Source organism: Gopherus evgoodei, chromosome 1 (genome assembly GCF_007399415.2).
Source record: "Gopherus evgoodei ecotype Sinaloan lineage chromosome 1, rGopEvg1_v1.p, whole genome shotgun sequence".
In the NCBI taxonomy this organism is placed as follows: domain Eukaryota; kingdom Metazoa; phylum Chordata; order Testudines; family Testudinidae; genus Gopherus; species Gopherus evgoodei.
The window spans coordinates 262,185,616-262,204,812 of record NC_044322.1 but is presented as its reverse complement, the minus strand read 5'-3'; the positions used below and the strand labels follow the sequence as shown (position 1 = coordinate 262,204,812).

Sequence of the window (19,197 nt, the reverse complement as noted above, 5' to 3'; positions counted from 1 at the left end):
CTGTTCTGTACTTCTTAATAGAAAAAAAAAATGACTGCATAACTGAATTTAACACAATTCTAGAACAGCAAGTAGGTAATTATTTATGCTTGGACTAAAATGAGGCAGGGACAGATTGTCAACATGTGAGCTTGAAGTGGGGAAGTGAAAAGATTCTATTACATACTGAAAGCTGGGGGCAAAAGTTCATACTAGTGTTTTTAATATCTAGGCTTTCTTTAGGAATGTTCTATAAAGGAAAGAGTTAGCGAGTGAGTGTAAATTAGGGATACAGCATAAATGTTTATTTTAAAATGTTTGGAAAATCATTATTTTCTGTTTTCATTGCAACTTTTAAGATTCTCCTTCTATAATCATCATAATTGAAAGCATTAATACAGAAATCAGTGCAGTCACTTATACCATAATTGTAGAGAATTCTGAGAAATACGTTCTTAGACTAGCAGTTGCTTTTTTGTGAAGCCATATGAAAACAAACACATATTTCAAAGAATGTTTATAAATGCATTAGCCTTTTATTCCATTTATTTAAGGCTGAGGTTCTCCATCTGGAGAGTGCAGAATGTATTCCCATGGTTGGGAGGTATGTGAGAAGCCGCTCTTGCCTTCAGAGCTGAGTGGGCTGGAGAGCGGCAATGCTGTCCTGGCACCCAGCTCTGAAGGAAATAAGTATGGCATGGTGTAGTATTGCCATCATTGGGTGCTGCCTTAAGAGCTGGGCACCTGGCCAGCAGCTGCTGCTCTCTGTCCACCCAGCTCTGAAGGCAGTGCCGCCACCTGCACCAGTGGAGAACTCATACATCTGCTTTAGAAACTTGTCTTGTGAAAATTTTGTCTACAGTCATTTTTTGTAATGCCTAAGTGACTTAGGCTCCAAAGTCCCTTTTCAAATGTGACTTAAGCATTTTGGGCTTCTGAAAATTCTACCTTACATCTTGATGCATAATAGCATTCTAGTTCCTACACTTATTGTGTAATTGACTGTGTAGTGATCAGTGCATACAAATGTTCAATTGAAATTCAAGACAAATTTGCTAGGAAAATCGACACTGCTGAGAACTACATTTATTTTTTCTCATCAGCATTTTCATTTGTGGAGTATTAACCTGTCAGTTTTATATTTTTATAAAACATTATGCATTTTTGCTTTATAAATTCTTTCATTTTTACTTATTGTATTGTACCATAATCAGGTTTCAGCTCATCTGCCTTATGAACGATGATTGATTTTCTTGTGTGTGTTTAAACAGACAATGGAAAAAAAGCCATAATTCAATCAGTAAAGAACCAAAATGAGTATGGGTGTTTGGAATGTAAACACATGTGCACATGAAGTTGCATGCACCACCCAGCAGTGCTGTAGCACTCCTGCCCCTAGATCCAGCACTTTCCTAAAAGGAGGAGAGGCTGCAGCTATCACTGTCTTTACTGTTGTGCCACTCTTGATCCACCCTCCTAAGCCACCTGACTAGTTGCTCCTCCTCTGTAAGCAAAGGAGCATTGTGTCAAAGTTGCTGAAAATGCCATCCAAGGGAATTTATCTGTTTGCTCTGAAAAAAATTTTTTTAAAGGCGAGAGCTTCTGTAATACACAACACAGTCCTAAAACATGTTATAGGTGCTCAGAACTTGTTGAGCATCCAAGATCAGACCAACCTCATGTTTGGCTGTTTTTTGGTTGTTTTTTTTTTAACTTGATACCACAGTTTCCTAATGACATTTGATTGAAAACTACCTGTTGCATATAGCTGGGTGTCAAAATTACGGTGGATGTATGGAGAACTTTGATTCAACATAGTACACATTTTACACACTAAGGGACTTTGTAAAGATACACAAAACATGCAAAAGCAGTTAAAGAATAGGATTAGTCGGACTGTAACCACTAAGCCATTTTTGTTTTTTAATAGTAAACCTAATTTGCATTTGGCACTTTTGGAAGGATTTCACAGACTGTAGTCTGACATTACTGTCTTAGATCAAATCAGGTTTTCCTCTAATTATCAGCAAAGAACTGAAAGCAGACTCTTGTTAAATTTTCAAACAGGCACCTCTGGGCTTTCTCCCCTGCTCCTCCAAACACTTGGTAGAGCTCCCTGTAAACATCTGTTAAGCTACTTCATTATCCTCCTTCATGCTCCTCCTTAAAACTCTCATTTGTGGTGAAGCCCATAAAAAATAACTTAGAACAGTTAGAGTGCTGGTGTGTAAGATCAGTGTCTCCCACACTGACCAATACTGTCTCTTTTCCTTGTTCTCCCCTATCTGTGTAGATGTGTTGTATCTTGTCTTAAAGTTAGACTGTAAACCCTTTGGGGGCAGACATTATCTTTCTGTTCTGCATTTATAGAGCACCTAGCACAATGGGGTTCTGGACTGTTACTGAAGCTTGTAGGCACTATGTTAATACAAATAATTAATAATGGTATAAGTTTGTATTCCTAACTTTAGAACCCCAACTTCATTTTAAATGTATATGCTTTCCCTATAGCAATTCTCAAACACATTGTAGAAGCTTCTGGAATGCTCAAATATTGCTGTTTATCAGAATTATTATTTTTATGACCTCAGTATGAAAATATTTCTTTGTTTTGATTGACAGATCTTTGATGGCCACTCAGATTACATTAATGATCTGGTGTTTGCCCCTAAAGAAGGTCAGGATATTGCAAGTGTGAGTGATGATCACACCTGCAGGTATGTATTCTCTTCACAGTGCGATGGAAATCCTGGACTGCTTTAGATGGCTCCAATGAGGAGGGAAGCTATCCCTTGCTAGCAACTCCGATAGGCTTAGGCAAAGAGAGCCAAGCGCCTATCCTACTGTACCAGACGTTGCCACAGCACTGCAGATGTAACAGCCAGAGATACTCTTTCTCTGTCCCCTGCAGTGTGGCGGACATCAGGACTCCTGAGCAGCTGCAGCAGGGAAGGGACAGTAGCTGCTCAGAATTCCTGGTGAGCTGCAGAGGAAGTGATGGCAGATTTATGAGGAGGCGGTGCCTTTACCTTCTCCCTTGAGTGACAGGGCTGACTCAACACTTATATTTAAAAATCACAGGGGAAGATTCAGGAAACATATTTAATTAAAAATCAAATGTGGTTAGAGAGTCAAGGGCCATAGTGACCCCAAAACCACAGGTTGATGCCTCTGCACTAATGGTTCAGTGATAAATAATGCAGTAGAGTCTCTTCAAGGGTACATGACAAGGAGTGCTGGAATAGAGCATTCTACAAGGGAGAGGAAAGCCGAAGAAAATGGTGACCCTTGAATATTCCAAAGAGATGGGGAAGATGTCAGAACAGAGGTGATTTGTGTAGTTTAAGATGATTATGATTTGTGTTTTTATAACAGTCACTCTTAAATAGATCAGTAGCCAAATGACACCCAAAATAACCCCTACCTCTGATTTCTCCATTTAAGAGTAGGAGTGAGGTTCCTCTTTCGCAGCCAGAAATAAATAAAATTAAAGCTAGAAATGATATGTAATGTGTGTACTCAGGAACAGATCATCATTGGGGACAGATCATCATTGCTCCAGTAAGATAAACTGAACGACATTGATTTACACCAGCTGAGGATTTGGCCTTTAGAACCCATGGTAAAAAGTGTTCTCTCTCTCTCACTCACACACACACACCTCCCCCCTCCCCGAAATGTTCAGTGTAACATATATTGTTAAAATCAGCCATGTTGGAAAAGCATAACTCTTTTAAATGGCAAAGTAAGACACTTCTAGGGTTTAAAAACCTAGAATGGGAGTTGCAAACTTATCGGGAGGAGCCACATTATTCCAAATTGTATTTTGTTAAACAAGACTATTTAAACTTCTAGGCAATCCTTTTCTAAAGGAATTATTTTTTAAATATCTCATTATTATGCACAATAGCTGGACTTTCTAATTTATCATTTTGGATGAGATTTTGGTCTGTCTTTTAGGGGGAAAAAATGAAGAGAAGACTTAATAAATACAACTCAAAGGCTATGAGCTCCTTACCTCTATGAGTAAGGAAGACATTTCATACAGTGGGCTACACGATGTTAAATTAATGCCCACTGGGAATTCAGCGGTATTACCTTGGTCACTAGAAGGGTCCTGTATTTTTTTTCAAAACATACAACAAAAGTTTTTTTAAAATGATACTTTTAAGAGATACTAAGAGCATTCTCTTTTCAATCCATGTCCTTGGTTTCTTCATTAAAATAGACTAGTACTAGGTGTTTCTTCAGGAAAGAGTTGTTTAAATATTTCCATTAAATACAACGCATTTAGTGATGAAAGAAAACTGTTTAAACTGTAGTAATCCACTTGACACCAAAAGAATAAAAGATAAGCTTTTTAATGAAAGTATAACACTACCGAAATTTGAACTCAATAGCTTTGAAATATAAGACAGTCACTTTATCCATTGTAGACTGTAAAGTCTGGCTAACAGCCATGGGAAGAAGTGGGATGTATTTGGCCACCTGAGAGTTCTCATATTTTTTTCTATTCTTGGGATAGAAACGTGGAGAATGACAATAACATTTTCATTTAAAAATTGAATCTAGAGCTATGCTCCAAAAATCAAAAGAGTGCAATCCACAGGTCTTACAAAGGCCTTCTAAAAATTAATAGAAATCATATTTAATTTGTTGTATAATTTGCCTCTTCAACAAAAATGTGAAAACAGCTATTACTTGCTCTAGGAATAGGGCATCTGTTGAAATGGTTATGCCATGCAGTACTAGAGCAATTAGTACAAGAATACAAAAAGGATAAAGTTTCCAGTGTTTGGGGGTATTGCTAGATTTCTCACTGTTAGGTCCTGTATAGATACGAACAGTGCTCTCATTCCAACTTGCCTGTAGTTGATACAGTAATTCTCAATGTACAGCTTTCTGGACTTCATAGAAGTGTCTCTAGTTTTTTCCTGTTTTCCTCTCTACAACAGTGGATTTAATGCAGTTTTAAAGGCACTGAGTAATATTATTACTATATCAAAAATATTAATTCTGTGGAGATATAGAAATATTTTATTCACTAAAACTTTTTGCTATAATGCTGTCAGAATATCAGTGATGGGCCTAATCAGTTCTGGGATGAAGACCTCCAGTAAAAGTCTAGATTCTGCTTTGATGATTCATTAGGTGGTACGTTCCTTGTGAGTCCAGGTTGAATAAGTCCTGTAGTTCAACAATTCCCAAACTGTAGCACTTGCTACGAGTCCATGATGTAGGCACCCCCTTATTTCCAGCTGCAAAATTGAAATGAGAATAAATACACTGATTTTCTATGAAAGCAGTTCCAGTAATGGTGTGTGAAGTCATGAACAAAAGTAGAGGTGTCCAGAAGTCCATTTCTGTATTTAAAATATGGTCTGCACTGTTAAAAATGTTGAGAATTTCTGTTCTGATATAGCATTAAGAAGCGATATTCTGCTGGAGGTGCCACCTTTCAGTGAAAATGTCAAAGCTGATCGATCATGGCCATTAAAGATCCTAATCTGCCTACATGCAGTGTCAATTGATTTTTTTTTTTAACTTCCTCTCCTAAACATCTGTACATTACAGTTGATTCATTTAATTCCAGAGGTAGCTACATTTCTGTGGTGGATGAAATGATCCCTGAAAATAGTTTGTGTATCAACTTAAAGGGATGCTGTTGATTTTTAAAATCTCATTTGTGCACATTCTTTTTAACCTAAGATGTAGGTAAATAGGAGATCTTGGAGTTTGCAGGGAGATATTTTTCAGTTTTACTTTGTGCATTTGGCAGCACGGTTTTCGCGGTATAATATGTCAAGCAATTTCCCATGTGCTTTGGGTGAGTCTTTTTTTCACAGAAGAAGAGAGAAAATCATTTTTTTTAAAAAATTGAAAATGTTATGGCAAAATCACAACAATTAACAGAGGGCCATAGAGGCAGGTGTCATACCTGAAACAAATATTAATCATAATTATTATATTAACCAAACTTGAAAAATCATTTCATTTCAGTGGTAAACCATGCAAATTAATGTGGAATATATCAGAACAAAGTAAAAGCAAAGTAATTATGCACAACATTTTTTTATTGTTATTTTATATCTCCTCAAAGAATATTCAAGTTTGGGCATTGATATACTTCCAACTGAGAGCCACATACTGTTGTTCTAATAAAAAATTAAACTGCACAATTTGATTTTGGATGTCATCTCACTGCTTGACTAGAGTTTCAGTTGGTTTTTCATGCTCTGTCAGTGATTCTCAACCTATTTACTATTGTGGGCTGCATCCAGTGCTACCTATATGACCCTGAGGATGTCACATGGGCTGCAGCTGCGTGCTGATTTGGGCCACAGGTTGAGACCCAAGCTGAAACTCAAGTATGTCAAAGGGTTCTGAATATACTGGTTAGCACCAATTTGCTGGGAAATGATCTGAAAACCTGTCTGAACTCCCCCGGGTAGCATCAGAACTCTTGTCGGCCAATGGCAGGCACCCCTTGTTAGAAGGGCAGCAGTTGGTCAGTAATGCTATCTGTGCCATGTGTTAGGATTGGCTGTCACCATCCAAGGCTGGGTTCAGACACACAACCTTCCTACTCCAGCACACACAGCAGCACCCATCTACCCACCCTTATTTTTTATATCATGGCAAAAGAGATGTATATTGCAGGCTCATTCCCCCTTTTTTTGTATGTGTATGGTGCTGCTTTGTTGCTGCATTTCAGATAATTTCTCACTTCCATTCATTTTGGACTATTCATGCCAAGGTACAGGCTTTTTCATTGACATGGACTCTAGGGGTCACAATTGGGTTCAATCTTTTTTCTCTTTTTGTTTCACGTGACCACAAATTTTGCTAATGCATCCTGGCAGCAAGGGTTAGATTAGTTTCTTGAATGGAGATATGTGGGAGAAGAATTGACATCAGGAAGGTGTGTTTCATTGTTAGAGATTGGATTTGCTGGAATGCCAAAATTTAGTGCAATGTTCAGTGGTTTCCCAGTGCAGTAGCTTGCCCAACACTATGAATCTTGGTAGATCTATGTGACCTTTGAACAGTTGGGTTGCTCAGTATTATAAAAACCAAAATGAAGGAAAGCCAGTGATGGCTCTGGACTGCTGTTTCTTTCCCTTGTCCTTCACTTTTGTTAAAACCATTTCCAGGACATGTTGTTCCTGGGTGTCATTTTGTTAATTCAATAAACATTTCAGATTCTTGGCCATAGTGTGCACAAAATTGCTGCCTGCCCTCATTTGTTCCTGCCTCCTGCAATGTTGAATATCTTTGTCACCACTCTTATTTAGACTTTATAGCACATATTCAAAATTATTCCTTTTTTTTCTTGCCAGAATTAAAAAATTAGCAGATTTTTATTATACTCTGTATTATTTTATCCTTACCCTATTTATTCTGGCAGAACACCACCTCCAGTATCTGGAATGCATTGATACCTCTTTTTTTATAATGCTACCAAAACATTTCTTCTTTAAGGACTGAGACTTCTCAAATCCAAGGCTTGTTGAGCTCATTCACCAAGATAGCTATTATGCATTGTAATGGGTTACAATGGAGAAGGAATTGGAATAAGATTAAAGATTGTGACATAATGAAAATATTTCCTGATTTTTGGATTCCATAGTCTTATATTCTGCCCATTTTTTGTTGTTGTTGTATGCATCCTAATATGTCCCCCAGATGTGATTCTGTTTAGCTTCTATTGCACTGCTGTTTGTGGTCATTATGAAAGTTTAAGCCTGTCTCCTATGTACAGTATCTGATAATCCTGTAAAAGTAAAAGCAGTTTCTGAAACAAATCTTTGGAACTTAGTTGAATAAGCTTTAATTATGAAGTTATTCAAAAATAAATATTTCAGGTTAATTTTGTCCTATTAATGTAATACTAAGTAACCAGTTGTTCTTCTTCGAGTGATTGCTCATATCCATTCCAGTTAGGTGTACGCGCCGCGCGTGCACATTCGTCGGAAAACTTTTACCCTAGCAACTCAGTGGGCCAGCAGGTCGCCCCCTAGAGTGGCGCCACCATGGCGCTCGATATATACCTCTGCCGGCCCACCCGCTCCTCAGTTCCTTCTTATCGCCCGTGTCGGTTGTTGGAACAGTGGAGCGCGGCTTAGCTGACCTCCACTTCCCTAGCTACTCGTATTTCTCGTATATAGTTACGCAGTTATTACCCTTTTATTTATATATTTGTATAGTTATATGTTTTTTCTTTGCTAACATGGTTAGTTTAGTTAGCGGGGTTCAGGAAGTAGCCCCTGCCATGAACCCGGTCCCGGAGCCCATGCGGGGCTCACCGAGTTTTAGAATGGGCTCGGCCTGCCAGAAGCCGCGGCCGAAGGGAGATCCACACGACTCCTGTTTCAAGTGCCTCAGGGAATCACGCTTGACAGCTAAGTGCCCCATTTGCAAGGCTTTTAAGCCGAGAACAAAACGGTGTGGGACTTTCACTTACCCCTCCACCTGGGGCGCCGAGCGATGATTAAGTGGCGGGCAGAAGCGCCTCCTCGGCACCAGACCCCGCCGATACTACCAAGGCCTTTCGGCACCGGCCGTCGCCGGCACCGATATCGGCTCGGCACCGCTCTCTTTTTCCGAGGTCGAGAGAGCCTACGATTCCTGCTGGTGCCTGATGGCTCCCCGGCACGCGCCGTGGTAGAGACCCCTGCTCCTGCTGCTTCCGTGCCACCTGCATCGCAGCCAGGGAGCTCGTCTAAGTGGGATTACCCGGCACCGACACCTGCAGAGGCACCGATGACATCGGCACCGTCGTTTCCAGTCCCCCAGGGCCACGGAATCCGGTGCCTGGCAGCTCCCCGGCACGCGCCGTGGTAGAGCTTACTGCTCCTGCTGCTTCCATGCCAACGGCACCGCAGCCAGAGAGCTCATCTAAGACGGATCGCCCGGCACCGACGACGTCGGCACCGTCGATCCCGGTCCCACGAGGGCCGTAGAATCCGGTGCCTGACGGCTCCCCGGCACGCGCCGTGGTTGAGCTCCTGCTCCTGCTGCTTCTGTGCCAGCGGCACTGCAGCCAGAGAGCTCGTCTAAGTCGGATCGCCCGGCACCGACACCTGCTGAGGCATCGACGACGTCGGCACCGTCGATCCCGGTCCCACAAGGGCCGTAGAATCCGGTGCCTGACGGCTCCCTGGCATGCGCCGTGGTTGAGCTACTGCTCCTGCTGCTTCCGTGCCAGCGGCACCGCAGCCAGAGAGCTCGTCTAAGTCAGATCGCCCGGCACCGACGCCTGCTGCGACACCGATGACGTCGGCACCGTTGATCCCGGTCCCACGAGGGCCGTTAGGATCCGGTGCCTGACGGCTCCCCGGCACGCGCCGTGGTTGAGCTACTGCTCATGCTGCTTCCGTGCCAACGGCACCGCAGCCAGAGGGCTCCTCTAAGTCGGATCGCCCGGAACCGACGCCTGCTGCGGCACCGATGACGTCGGCACCGTCGATCTCGGTCCCACGAGGGCCGTTAGGATCCGGTGCCTGAGGGCTCCCCGGCACGCGCCGTGGTTGAGCTACTGCTCCTGCTGCTTCCGTGCCAATGGCACCGCAGCCAGAGGGCTAGTCTCAGTCGGATTGCCTGGCACCGACGCCTCTGAGGCACCGACATCGTCGGCACCGTCGATTCCGGTCCCACAAGGGCTATCGAATCCGGTGCCTGACGGCTCCCCGGCACGCGCCGTGGTTGAGCTTATTGCTTACGCTGCTTCCGTGCCGACGGCACCGCAGCCAGCCAGCTTATCTAACTCGGATCGCCCGGCACCGACACCTACCGAAGCTCTGACGACCTCGGTACCGTCAATCCCGGTCCCACAAGGGCTGTCGAATCCGATGCCTGACAGCTCCCCACTATGCACTGTGGGTGAGCTTGCTGTTCCCTCCACGCCGGAGACGTTACCAACGGCGAGGGATTTCATTGCCATGACAGAGTCGATGCTGCCTGATACAGTCTCTTCAGGTGACCGTCCTCTGTCAGCACAGCAGAGCGGCACTGTTCATGATCCCGGTCCCGCAGGCACTCCAGGTTCTGTCGACACGCCGGGCGCCATCGGCAGTCCCGATGCTGTTTTCCTCATCGGTACTGGTCGCACTCGCTGCACCGCTCGGTATCCCTTCGCCGACCCGCTGTCGGCACCGTTCCGACTCCCGGCACCGCGGCGGGTACCTTGACTCCTGTAGTCTCTCCCCGAGCCTCGAGATCTCGGTTGACCTCCCGGCACCGTTCTGGTTGCGGGTCTGGATCTCGTTCCAGGTACCGGTACGCCTCCAAGTGCCGGTCCCCGGTGCCGAGTTGGGCAAGGTCCGAATGAGTCAGAGACTCTGCCTGTGCCTTCTTTAGTACCTCCATGGCAGTCCGGACACGCATCTGTGTCATTCCATATGCGCAGATTCTATGCTCAGGACCATGATTCTGATATGATGGCCAGCGGGTGCCCGCCCCGAAGCCGAAAGAGGCTTGGCGAATGGACCTGCTTGGCCGCCAGGGTACTCTGCAGAGGCCCTGCAGTTCTGGGTAGCAAAGCAACAAGCCTTGCTTAGCTGCAATAATTATAGCACCGGGGTGAAGGAGTTTCTCCCTCAAACCTCCCGCCAGGAGTCCGCTGCCGTCTTGGAGGACGGGGGAAAGAAGGTTCCCGGAGCGTCCCTCCAGGCCTCGTTGGACGCCGCAGACTCTGCGGCCAGGACTCTGGCCTTGGGCGCCGCCATGAGGTGCATGGCTTCAGGTTTCAAACCTCCGGCCGGAGCTGCAGTTTGCCATTCAGGATTTACCCTTTGTTGGTAAAGGCCTCGTCATGGCAGGGACAGCCCCAGGCTGCGAAGCCTGATGGTCAATGGGCTCCTAATGCGTTCTCTCAGCATGCATACGCCGGCGACCAAACGCAGGCCTTTCTGGCCCCAGCCGCCATACTCTGTGCCTAGCCAGAGGCAGAACTTTGGCAAACGGCAAGGCCAAGGTGGTCGCAGACGAACGTCAGGCCCCCTAAAGAGCCACGGTCAAGGTCCCTCGTAATTACCACTGGGACCGAAGACGAACCTTCCAAGGTGCGCCTGGGGACAGGGTACCACCTTTAATTTGCTCCAGCCCTGTCCCCCTTCAGCGGACGAAAGGGGCAAGGGGTTTTATTCCCGTTATGCCCTAGTCCCCCACTCGGGCGCAGGTCTCAGACCTTCCTGGTCCTGCACGGACTCAACCGGTTTAGAATAAGGTTGAAGTTCTGCATGGTATCCCTGGGAACCATTATTCCATCCTTACCTCCTGGGGGCTACTATGCCGCCCTGGATATGAGGGACGCGTACTTTCGTAACGCCATTTTCCCTCCGCACAGGAGGTACCTCCACTTTATAGCCAACTGTCAATCTCCTGGCTTACGGCCATAGTCGCCGCCTACCATCGATGATGTCGGATATGCGTTTTTCCGTATCAGGTCGATTCGCTTATCCGAGGAGACTCTGAGACACAAACCGCTCAGCGCGTGGGCATTGTCACGGTCTTATTCACAGGCCAAGACCTGATGATTCCTATAGAGCAATCCACTCTGGTTCCCACGCAGAGGTTGGACTTCCTAGGGGCTATCCTGGTCTCCTACCTAGCTGGAGCCTGCTTATCACAACTGCGGTTTTAGGCGATGGCAACAATCATCTGAGGTCGAAGGGCTTTCCCAACGACCTCGGCTTGTTCTTGTCTCAGTCTCCTGGGTCCATGGTTGCCCGCAAGTTTGTAACCAAACACGCCAAGCTCCGCCTCCGTCCTCTCCAAGTCCGGCCCACCTCGGCATACCGCCCGGACAGGGAGCCAATGGTCATGGTGGTCACCGTTCCCTCGAACACCTTAGGCTCCCTAGAGTGGTGGCTAACTCCCTCCCTGATGTGGACAGGGATGCGGTTTCATCCGCCCCAGCCCTCACTGCCCCGGACGACGGACGCGTCATCTCTCTGCTCGAGTGCTCATGGTCACCCCCGAGCTTAAGGCCTTTAGTCTTCTCGGGAGCTGGCATTCCACATCAATGCCCCAAAAAGGAGAGTAATCCGCCTGGCGTGCCAGGCGTTCCAGCGGCAGCTGTGAGGCCGTTGTATCTCGGTGTTTACAGCCAACACAACGGCCATGTGCTTCATGAGTATCCGGGGAGGGACATAGTCCCCCCCCCTTTTTTTGTCAGGAGGCCATCCATTTCCGGGTCTTTTGCATGGCCCATTCGATGGAGCTGGCGACGTCCTTTCTCCCAGGCGTTCGGAACGTCTTAACGCTTTGACTCAGCAGGTCTTTCCGGTCTTACGAGTGATCACTCTGCCCCATGTGAGGCGTTCTGCTTTCCAGAAGTTGAGATGTTTCCTCACACAGACCTGTTCGCTCACTGCAAGAGCAGGAAATGCCAGATGTTCTGCCCCTTCCGAGGTCTCTCCTCGGGATCGATCTTGGACGCATTCCTGATGCAGTGGAAAGGCCAATTGCATTATGCCTTCCCACTGTTCCCACTGGTTCGCTAGGTCCCGCTCAAACTCCGCAGGGGCAGAGCGTGCATCATCATGATCGCTCCAGAGTGGCCCAGGCAGCACTGATATACCACGTTGCTCGGCCTGTCAGTAACAGACCTCATCACTCAGGGCGACAACAGGCTTTGTCACTCGGACCTGCAACCTGTTCACCTCACGGTGTGGCTCCTGCATACCTGAGTCGGGGTGACAGGCAGCCTTCCACCTGGTCAACGGACCCGGCCAGGTGGAAGTGTTTCTTCTACAGCTGCAATACGCTCGATCTTGCTCCTGCTGAGGTCTCGATCCCCTCTATTCGGCCTGCCTCTGACCTTCAGCGGCAGGGCCTGACGGTATCATTGCTGAGGATACACTTAGCAGCCATCTCTACCTTCCAGCAGGCTGAGGTGGCCGTTCCGTGTTCTCACGCTCTATGGGTTCGAGGTCCCTCAAGGGCTTGGAGCGCTTGCACCCTCGGGTGCACCGCCCAGCCCCATCCTGGGACCTCAACCTAGTTTTAACCAGACTTATGTCTCCCCCAGTCGAGCCGTTCACGACTGGCCCTCTGCTATACCTGTCTTGCACGACAATTTTCCTCGTAGCTGTTACATCGGCCAGACGGGTCTCCGAGCTCAGAGCTCTTACGGTGGTTCCGCCGTACACTAGGTTTCACAAAGACAAGGTGCAGTTATGACCGCACCCGGCTTTCCTTCCTAAGGGGTTTCGGCCTCTCATGTTACCCACAGCTCAACGCAATGGGCACAACCATTGCACTCCTTGGACATCTGTGGAGTGCTCGCATTTATATTGTGCTGACAGAACCTTTCCCTAAGGAGCCCCGGCTCTGTCGCGGTAGCAGGCCAAAGGAAGGGCTTGCTTGTTTTCCTCTCAGAGGATCTCATCTTGGGTGATGGCGGACATCCCCACGTGTTATGATTTGGCTCATATTTCACCAAGCCACATCACCATGCATTCTACCAGGGCTCAGGCTTCATCTGCCGCCTTGCTGGCTCGTGTACCTACCCACGAGATCTGTCACGAAGCTCCATTGGTCCTCGGTCCATACCTTTGCTTCGCAGTATGCCCTGGTTCAACAGTCGAGAGGCGCTGTAGCCTCTGACTCAGCAGTTTTCATTCTGCCACATTTCACTCCGACCCCACCGCCTTTGTAAGGCTTGGGATTCACCTAACTGGAATGGATATGAGCAATCACTCGAAGAAGAAAAGACGGTTACTCACCTTTGTAACTGTTGTTCTTCGAGATGTGTTGCTCATATCCATTCCACACCCGCCCTCCTTCCCCACTGTCGGAGTAGCCGGCAAGAAGGAACTGAGGAGCGGGTGGGCCGGCAGAGGTATATATCGAGCGCCATGGTGGCGCCACTCTAGGGGGCGACCTGCCGGCCCACTGAGTTGCTAGGGTAAAAGTTTTCCGACGAATGTGCACGCGCGGCGCGTACACCTAACTGGAATGGATATGAGCAACACATCTTGAAGAACAACAGTTACAAAGGTGAGTAACCGTCTTTTCTTGGGGTTTTTTTGTAATGAAATGTGAAGAGTTTCCTGTGTGATACTGTTAAGATTTATACTGAGGATCATGAAGTGGTAGTGAGAACTTTTATTCTATACTGTAAATTCCTTAAAAATGAAATCACTACATTTAATCTGTTCGAAAACTACCTCATGGACTTTTTTCAGAGGTTACTGGCAGAAACAAAGTTCAGTTTCTCAGTATGATCATCTTTCAAAAACAGTTTATTTAAAAGTTTTGAGTGATTTTTTTTTAGTTCACATTAGGAAGGAAGTACGTTAATATCTAAGGAGCTCAGATAGAATAGCCCCAGCCAATTTGTTTTCTGATGAAAGAAAGCTAGTACTTTAAGGATTGCATCCTTGCAAAAGATTTTCTTCACAGAGTAACGATTGAGCCTTTTTAATCTTAAAATAACTTACTGTATTTGTAGCCATGTCAGTCCCAGGATATTAGAGAGACAAGGTGGGTGAGGGTAATATCTTTTATTGGACCAGCTTCTGTTGGTGAGAGACAAGCTTTCAAGCCACACAGAGCTCATCTTCAGGTCTGGGAAAGATACTCTGAGCATCACAGCTAAATGCAGGATCTGGCCACAGCACTCCTACTGAAGGAATATCTGGACTCATAGAAACCATCTTCAGACCACTCACCACACAAAGGACCAGCTTCCTTTGGACACAACTGACTTCCTCCACAAACTCCGCGACATTAACAACCTGCCTCAGAACATCATCCTCGCCACCATAGATGTCAATTCCCTAAACACCAATATCCCTCAAAATAACAGTATAACTGCCTGCCTCTAATATTTACAAGACAATGGACAACCCTCAGATATTCGCCTCAAGCTCATTGCCAAGCTCATTGCCAAACTCATCAATTATATCCTCACCCATAACAATTTTACATTCAACAGCAAACATTTTGTCCAAACCATGGGAACTAGGATAACTCCTCAATATGCCAACTTCTTCATGGGTCACCTTGAAAAATTTCTGGACAAATGCACCACACAGCCAATGATAAAACTGAGATACATGAATGATATTTCATGGCTTAAACTCCCTCATAGATTTCCAGCACCTGACAACCACATCTTCAACAATTACCACCTCACCATTAAACTCTCTCTGGAACACTCCTACACTAGCATCAGCTTCCTTGTCATCACAATCCGCTTCAACAATGGAATCCTACAGACAATCATATACAAGGAACCCACAGATCACCATACCTACCTTCATTGATCCAGTAACCACGCCAAGCACACCAAGAAATCTGTTATCTACAGCCAGGCACTCAGACGCCACATAATGTGCAACGAGGGAACCTCTACAAGCTCATCATCAGAAGCAAGCTCCCCCAAGACGCACCAACTCAAAGCAGCACAGACTTTGCCAGAACAACAGATGTAAAACCTGCAGATATATGAACAACATCCCCCACAAAACCCCTTTCAAGATCCATGGATCCTACACTATACCTATCACAACATTTGGAATACTTCATCTAGTGCACTAAATGCCCCAATGATAACTATGTGACTGAAACCAGAAAATCACTACACCCTTGAATAAGCTCACACAGGAAAATAAGACAAAAACACCCTATCACCTGTAGGCAAACACTTTTCACAAGCAATCACTCTATATCTGACCTATCAGTCCTCATCTTCAAAGGAAACCTGCATAATACTTTCAAAAAACAAACCAAGGAACTTAAATTTCTTAGCTCTGCTAGACACGGACTGAAAAATCATGGACTGAAGAGACACTGGATTTATGGCTTATTACCACAGACTGTAACCCATGAATCCTCCCTCCCTTTTTGTCCTATGACTGCAGCGGTGTTAACAGACCTCTCTATCTTGAATGGTCCCTTAGAATATGTGCTAACTGCTTATGCCAGTGGTTTTCAGTGTGTGGTCCATAGACCCCTTAGGGTCTGCAGGCTGCCTAAGATTTCCAAAGGGGGCTGCACCTCCATTCAGAAAAAAAGCACAAACAAAAGCCTCTCCCCCTCCCCAAAAGATTTTAAAGTATCTTGTCCCTTTATTGGTCCTTTTGGGTCAGGTGTCAGCCAGGTTACCTGAGCTTCTTAACCCTTTATAGGTAAAAGGATTTTGGTGCCTCTGGCCAGGAGGGATTTTATAGTATTGTATACAGGAGGGTTGTTACCCTTCCCTTTATAGTTATGACACCATGTATTTAGCTGTGACAGTGCATTTCCCAGACCTGAAGAAGAGCTCTATGTAAGCTCAAAAGCTTGTGCTGGTGAGAGACACAAGTTGGTCCGATAAAAGATACTACCTCACCCACCTTGTTTCTCTAGGGTAAGATACAAAATCAAAGACAAAATTATTGAGTGCTATAAGAAGACTTGTACAAAAGAGAAGACAAGATCAGGAACTGTGGAGAAAACAGTAAGGGAGAGCAAAATTTTACTTCTGCCAGTTTGGTTATGATAACTGATTTACTGACTGCGATCCAGTTTGGCCAAAGCTTTGATTTTTACATGTTTGTCACTCATTACTGAACCACAGAGAACTAGTAAATGAGTACATAATCAAATACGTGTGTAATTGTAAATGGTCATAAATAACCTTGTCCCACTCCTTTTAGTCAAAAGGAACTCTTCTGGTACATGCTGCCTATCTGAGGGTAAATCCTTTCAGACTAAGTAAGATGGCTCTTATTGTTATGCAGAAAAGAAATGGACAGAAGAGATGGCCATATTGTTCTCCCATAGGACTCATGAAAGATAACATGCCTAATCCTACCGTTTCAACATAGAATAAACCAGATACAGGCATAGAACTTTGCTGTTTACAGAGTAAAGGAGAGAGCATAAATTTGTCTCCACACCTAATAACCTCATTCACAGCTGGGAAGAAGACACGATAGCATGCTCCCTTAGCCAAAATGATTCACCATCCTCAGTTATATCGTAATTCTCTCTCCCACACAGTAAATACACATGAAAAGTGTTGATTTGACTTGGAGTATCTACAAGGCACAATATCTGGCAGTGGAAGAAAGTACTGTACATTTCTAAATTACTTAGTCAAGCAGATATTCCATTTTTTTAAAACACTTGTTAGTTTTTTAAATAAAGACACTGATCCCTCAGGATTGGAAACCCTATGATTTCTACAGGGAAAACAAATATTTGATCTGCTGTGGTTTGGCATAGGAAGCTAACATTGTTCACTAAATGTGTTTACTTTACTTCATATCTATTTTGTCTAGACTTGTGATGTATTATTTGAGAGTGTGTAGAAATCTCTTACATTTAAAATGTTAAGCACCCTGGAAGTCAGTGAAAGTTCCCCTAGAATAAACAACAGAAGTGTGTAACTACTCAACTCTAAAGACTATACAGGGCATTTTATTTAAAACCTTATGAACTGCTATATTTCTATAGCCTTATGCATATGTAAAGAATATACATATCCACACAGTACGAATTTAACTGTTTTAATGAGTATAGTTTACGATGTGATGTCACATTATAATTGAACTATTTATTTTGAAGAAAAAGAGTTTTTGCTGGGGCAGGAGCTTTAGATATCACCCTGTATTGTGAAAGCATCATCCATGTTTCATATACAGTAGAACCTCAGAATTATGAACACCTTGGGAATGGAGGTTATTCGTACCTCTGAAAAGTTTGTAATTCTGTACAAAATGTTATGATTCTTTCAAAAGTTTACAACTGAACATTGACTTAATACAGCTTTGAAACTTTACTATGCAGAAGACAAATGCTGTTTTCCCTTTATTTTTTTAGTAGTTTATGTTTAACAGATAATGTACTGTATTTGCTTTTGGGAGGGGAGGGAGTGTATCTGCTGCTGCCTGATTGCATACTTTTGGTTTCAAATGAGGTGTGTGGTTGACTGATCAGTTCGTAACTCTGCTGTTCGTAACTCTGAGGTTCTACTGCAGGGGTCGGCAACATATGGCACGCATGCCAAAGACCGCACGCCAGTTGATTTTTAGTGGCACGCTGCTGCCTGCTGGGGTCCTGGCTGCTGGCTCCGCTCAGCCCGCTGCCGAACCCAGGCCAGCAATGGGCTGGGCAGGGCTGGCAGTTGGGACCCCAGCGGGCAGCAACGTGCCATTAAAAATGCTGCCCAGCCCAGCCTGCTCTTCTCTGCCCACCCCCCACTGCGCTCTCCTGCAAGGGCAGGCGGGCAGAAGCTTGGTCTTGCTGGCTGCTGCTGCAGGGCAGCCTCTACCAGCAGCCAAGCTCTCTCCCCCACCTTCCATCAGTATGCTGGATTCCTGCCCCTTTTCCTCTCCCTCCCTGCAGTGGAACAGCTGATGGCCCGGGAGAGGGAGGGGGAGAAGCAGAACCACAGCCGCAGCGTGCTCGCTGCTCCGGAGGAGAGGCGGGGACAGGGCCTTGGGGAAGGAGGGTGAAATAAGGGCATAACCCCTCCAGTCCCCTGCCATGAGCCGCTCAGGGCAGGGAGCTTTGAACATCCCCACAACTACAGCCCACACCACTAGCCCCCTGCCCTGACTCCTGAACCCCCCGCACCTCCCAGCCCCCTGCAACCCCCCATGACCCCAGCCCTGACTCCTACACCCCCCTCACACACCCCCAGACCCCTGCCCTGACTCCTGAACCCCACACACACCCAGTCCTCCGCCCTGAGTCCTGCACCCTCCACACCTCCCAGCCCCCTGCCCTGACCCCTGCAACCCCCCAAGACCCCAACCCTGACTCCTGCACCCCCCTCACACACCCCAGCCCTCTGCCCTGACTCCTGCACCCCCACACACATATCTAGCCCCCCACACTCCATGCCCTGACTCTTGCACCTCCCACATCCCCATCCCTACCCTGAGCACCGAACGGAAGCTCCTGCAACCCACCCCCCATTCCCACCTGCACCCCTCATACTAAATGGGAGCTGCCCAGGTAAGCACTCCACACCCAAACCTCCTGCCGCAACACTGAGCCCCCTCCCTCATTCTAGCTCCTGGCCAGATCCTACACCCCAACCCCCAGCCTGCTCCTTCACCCCCAGCCCTGTGCTCAGTGCACTCCCACCCTCAGCTCAGTGCAGAGAGAGAAAAAGGAAGAGAATGGGCTAAAACCACGGAGAATGTAGGTATCTACTCTATGTGGGCAGGGCTGGGACCCCAGATCGGCAGCGGGCTGAGCGGGGCTGGCAGCAGC

At 46.2% G+C, this 19,197-nt stretch overlaps 1 protein-coding gene across 1 annotated transcript in view; it reads left to right on the top strand.

The window, feature by feature from the left end:
• Nucleotides 1–19,197, top strand: part of NUP37 (nucleoporin 37) — a 38,526-nt gene that overhangs the window by 10,034 nt on the left and 9,295 nt on the right. Inside the window, exon 5 of the mRNA XM_030544386.1 lies at nt 2,602–2,696. Coding sequence (XP_030400246.1) covers nt 2,602–2,696 — 95 coding nt within the window. The remainder of the gene's footprint in view (nt 1–2,601; nt 2,697–19,197) is intronic.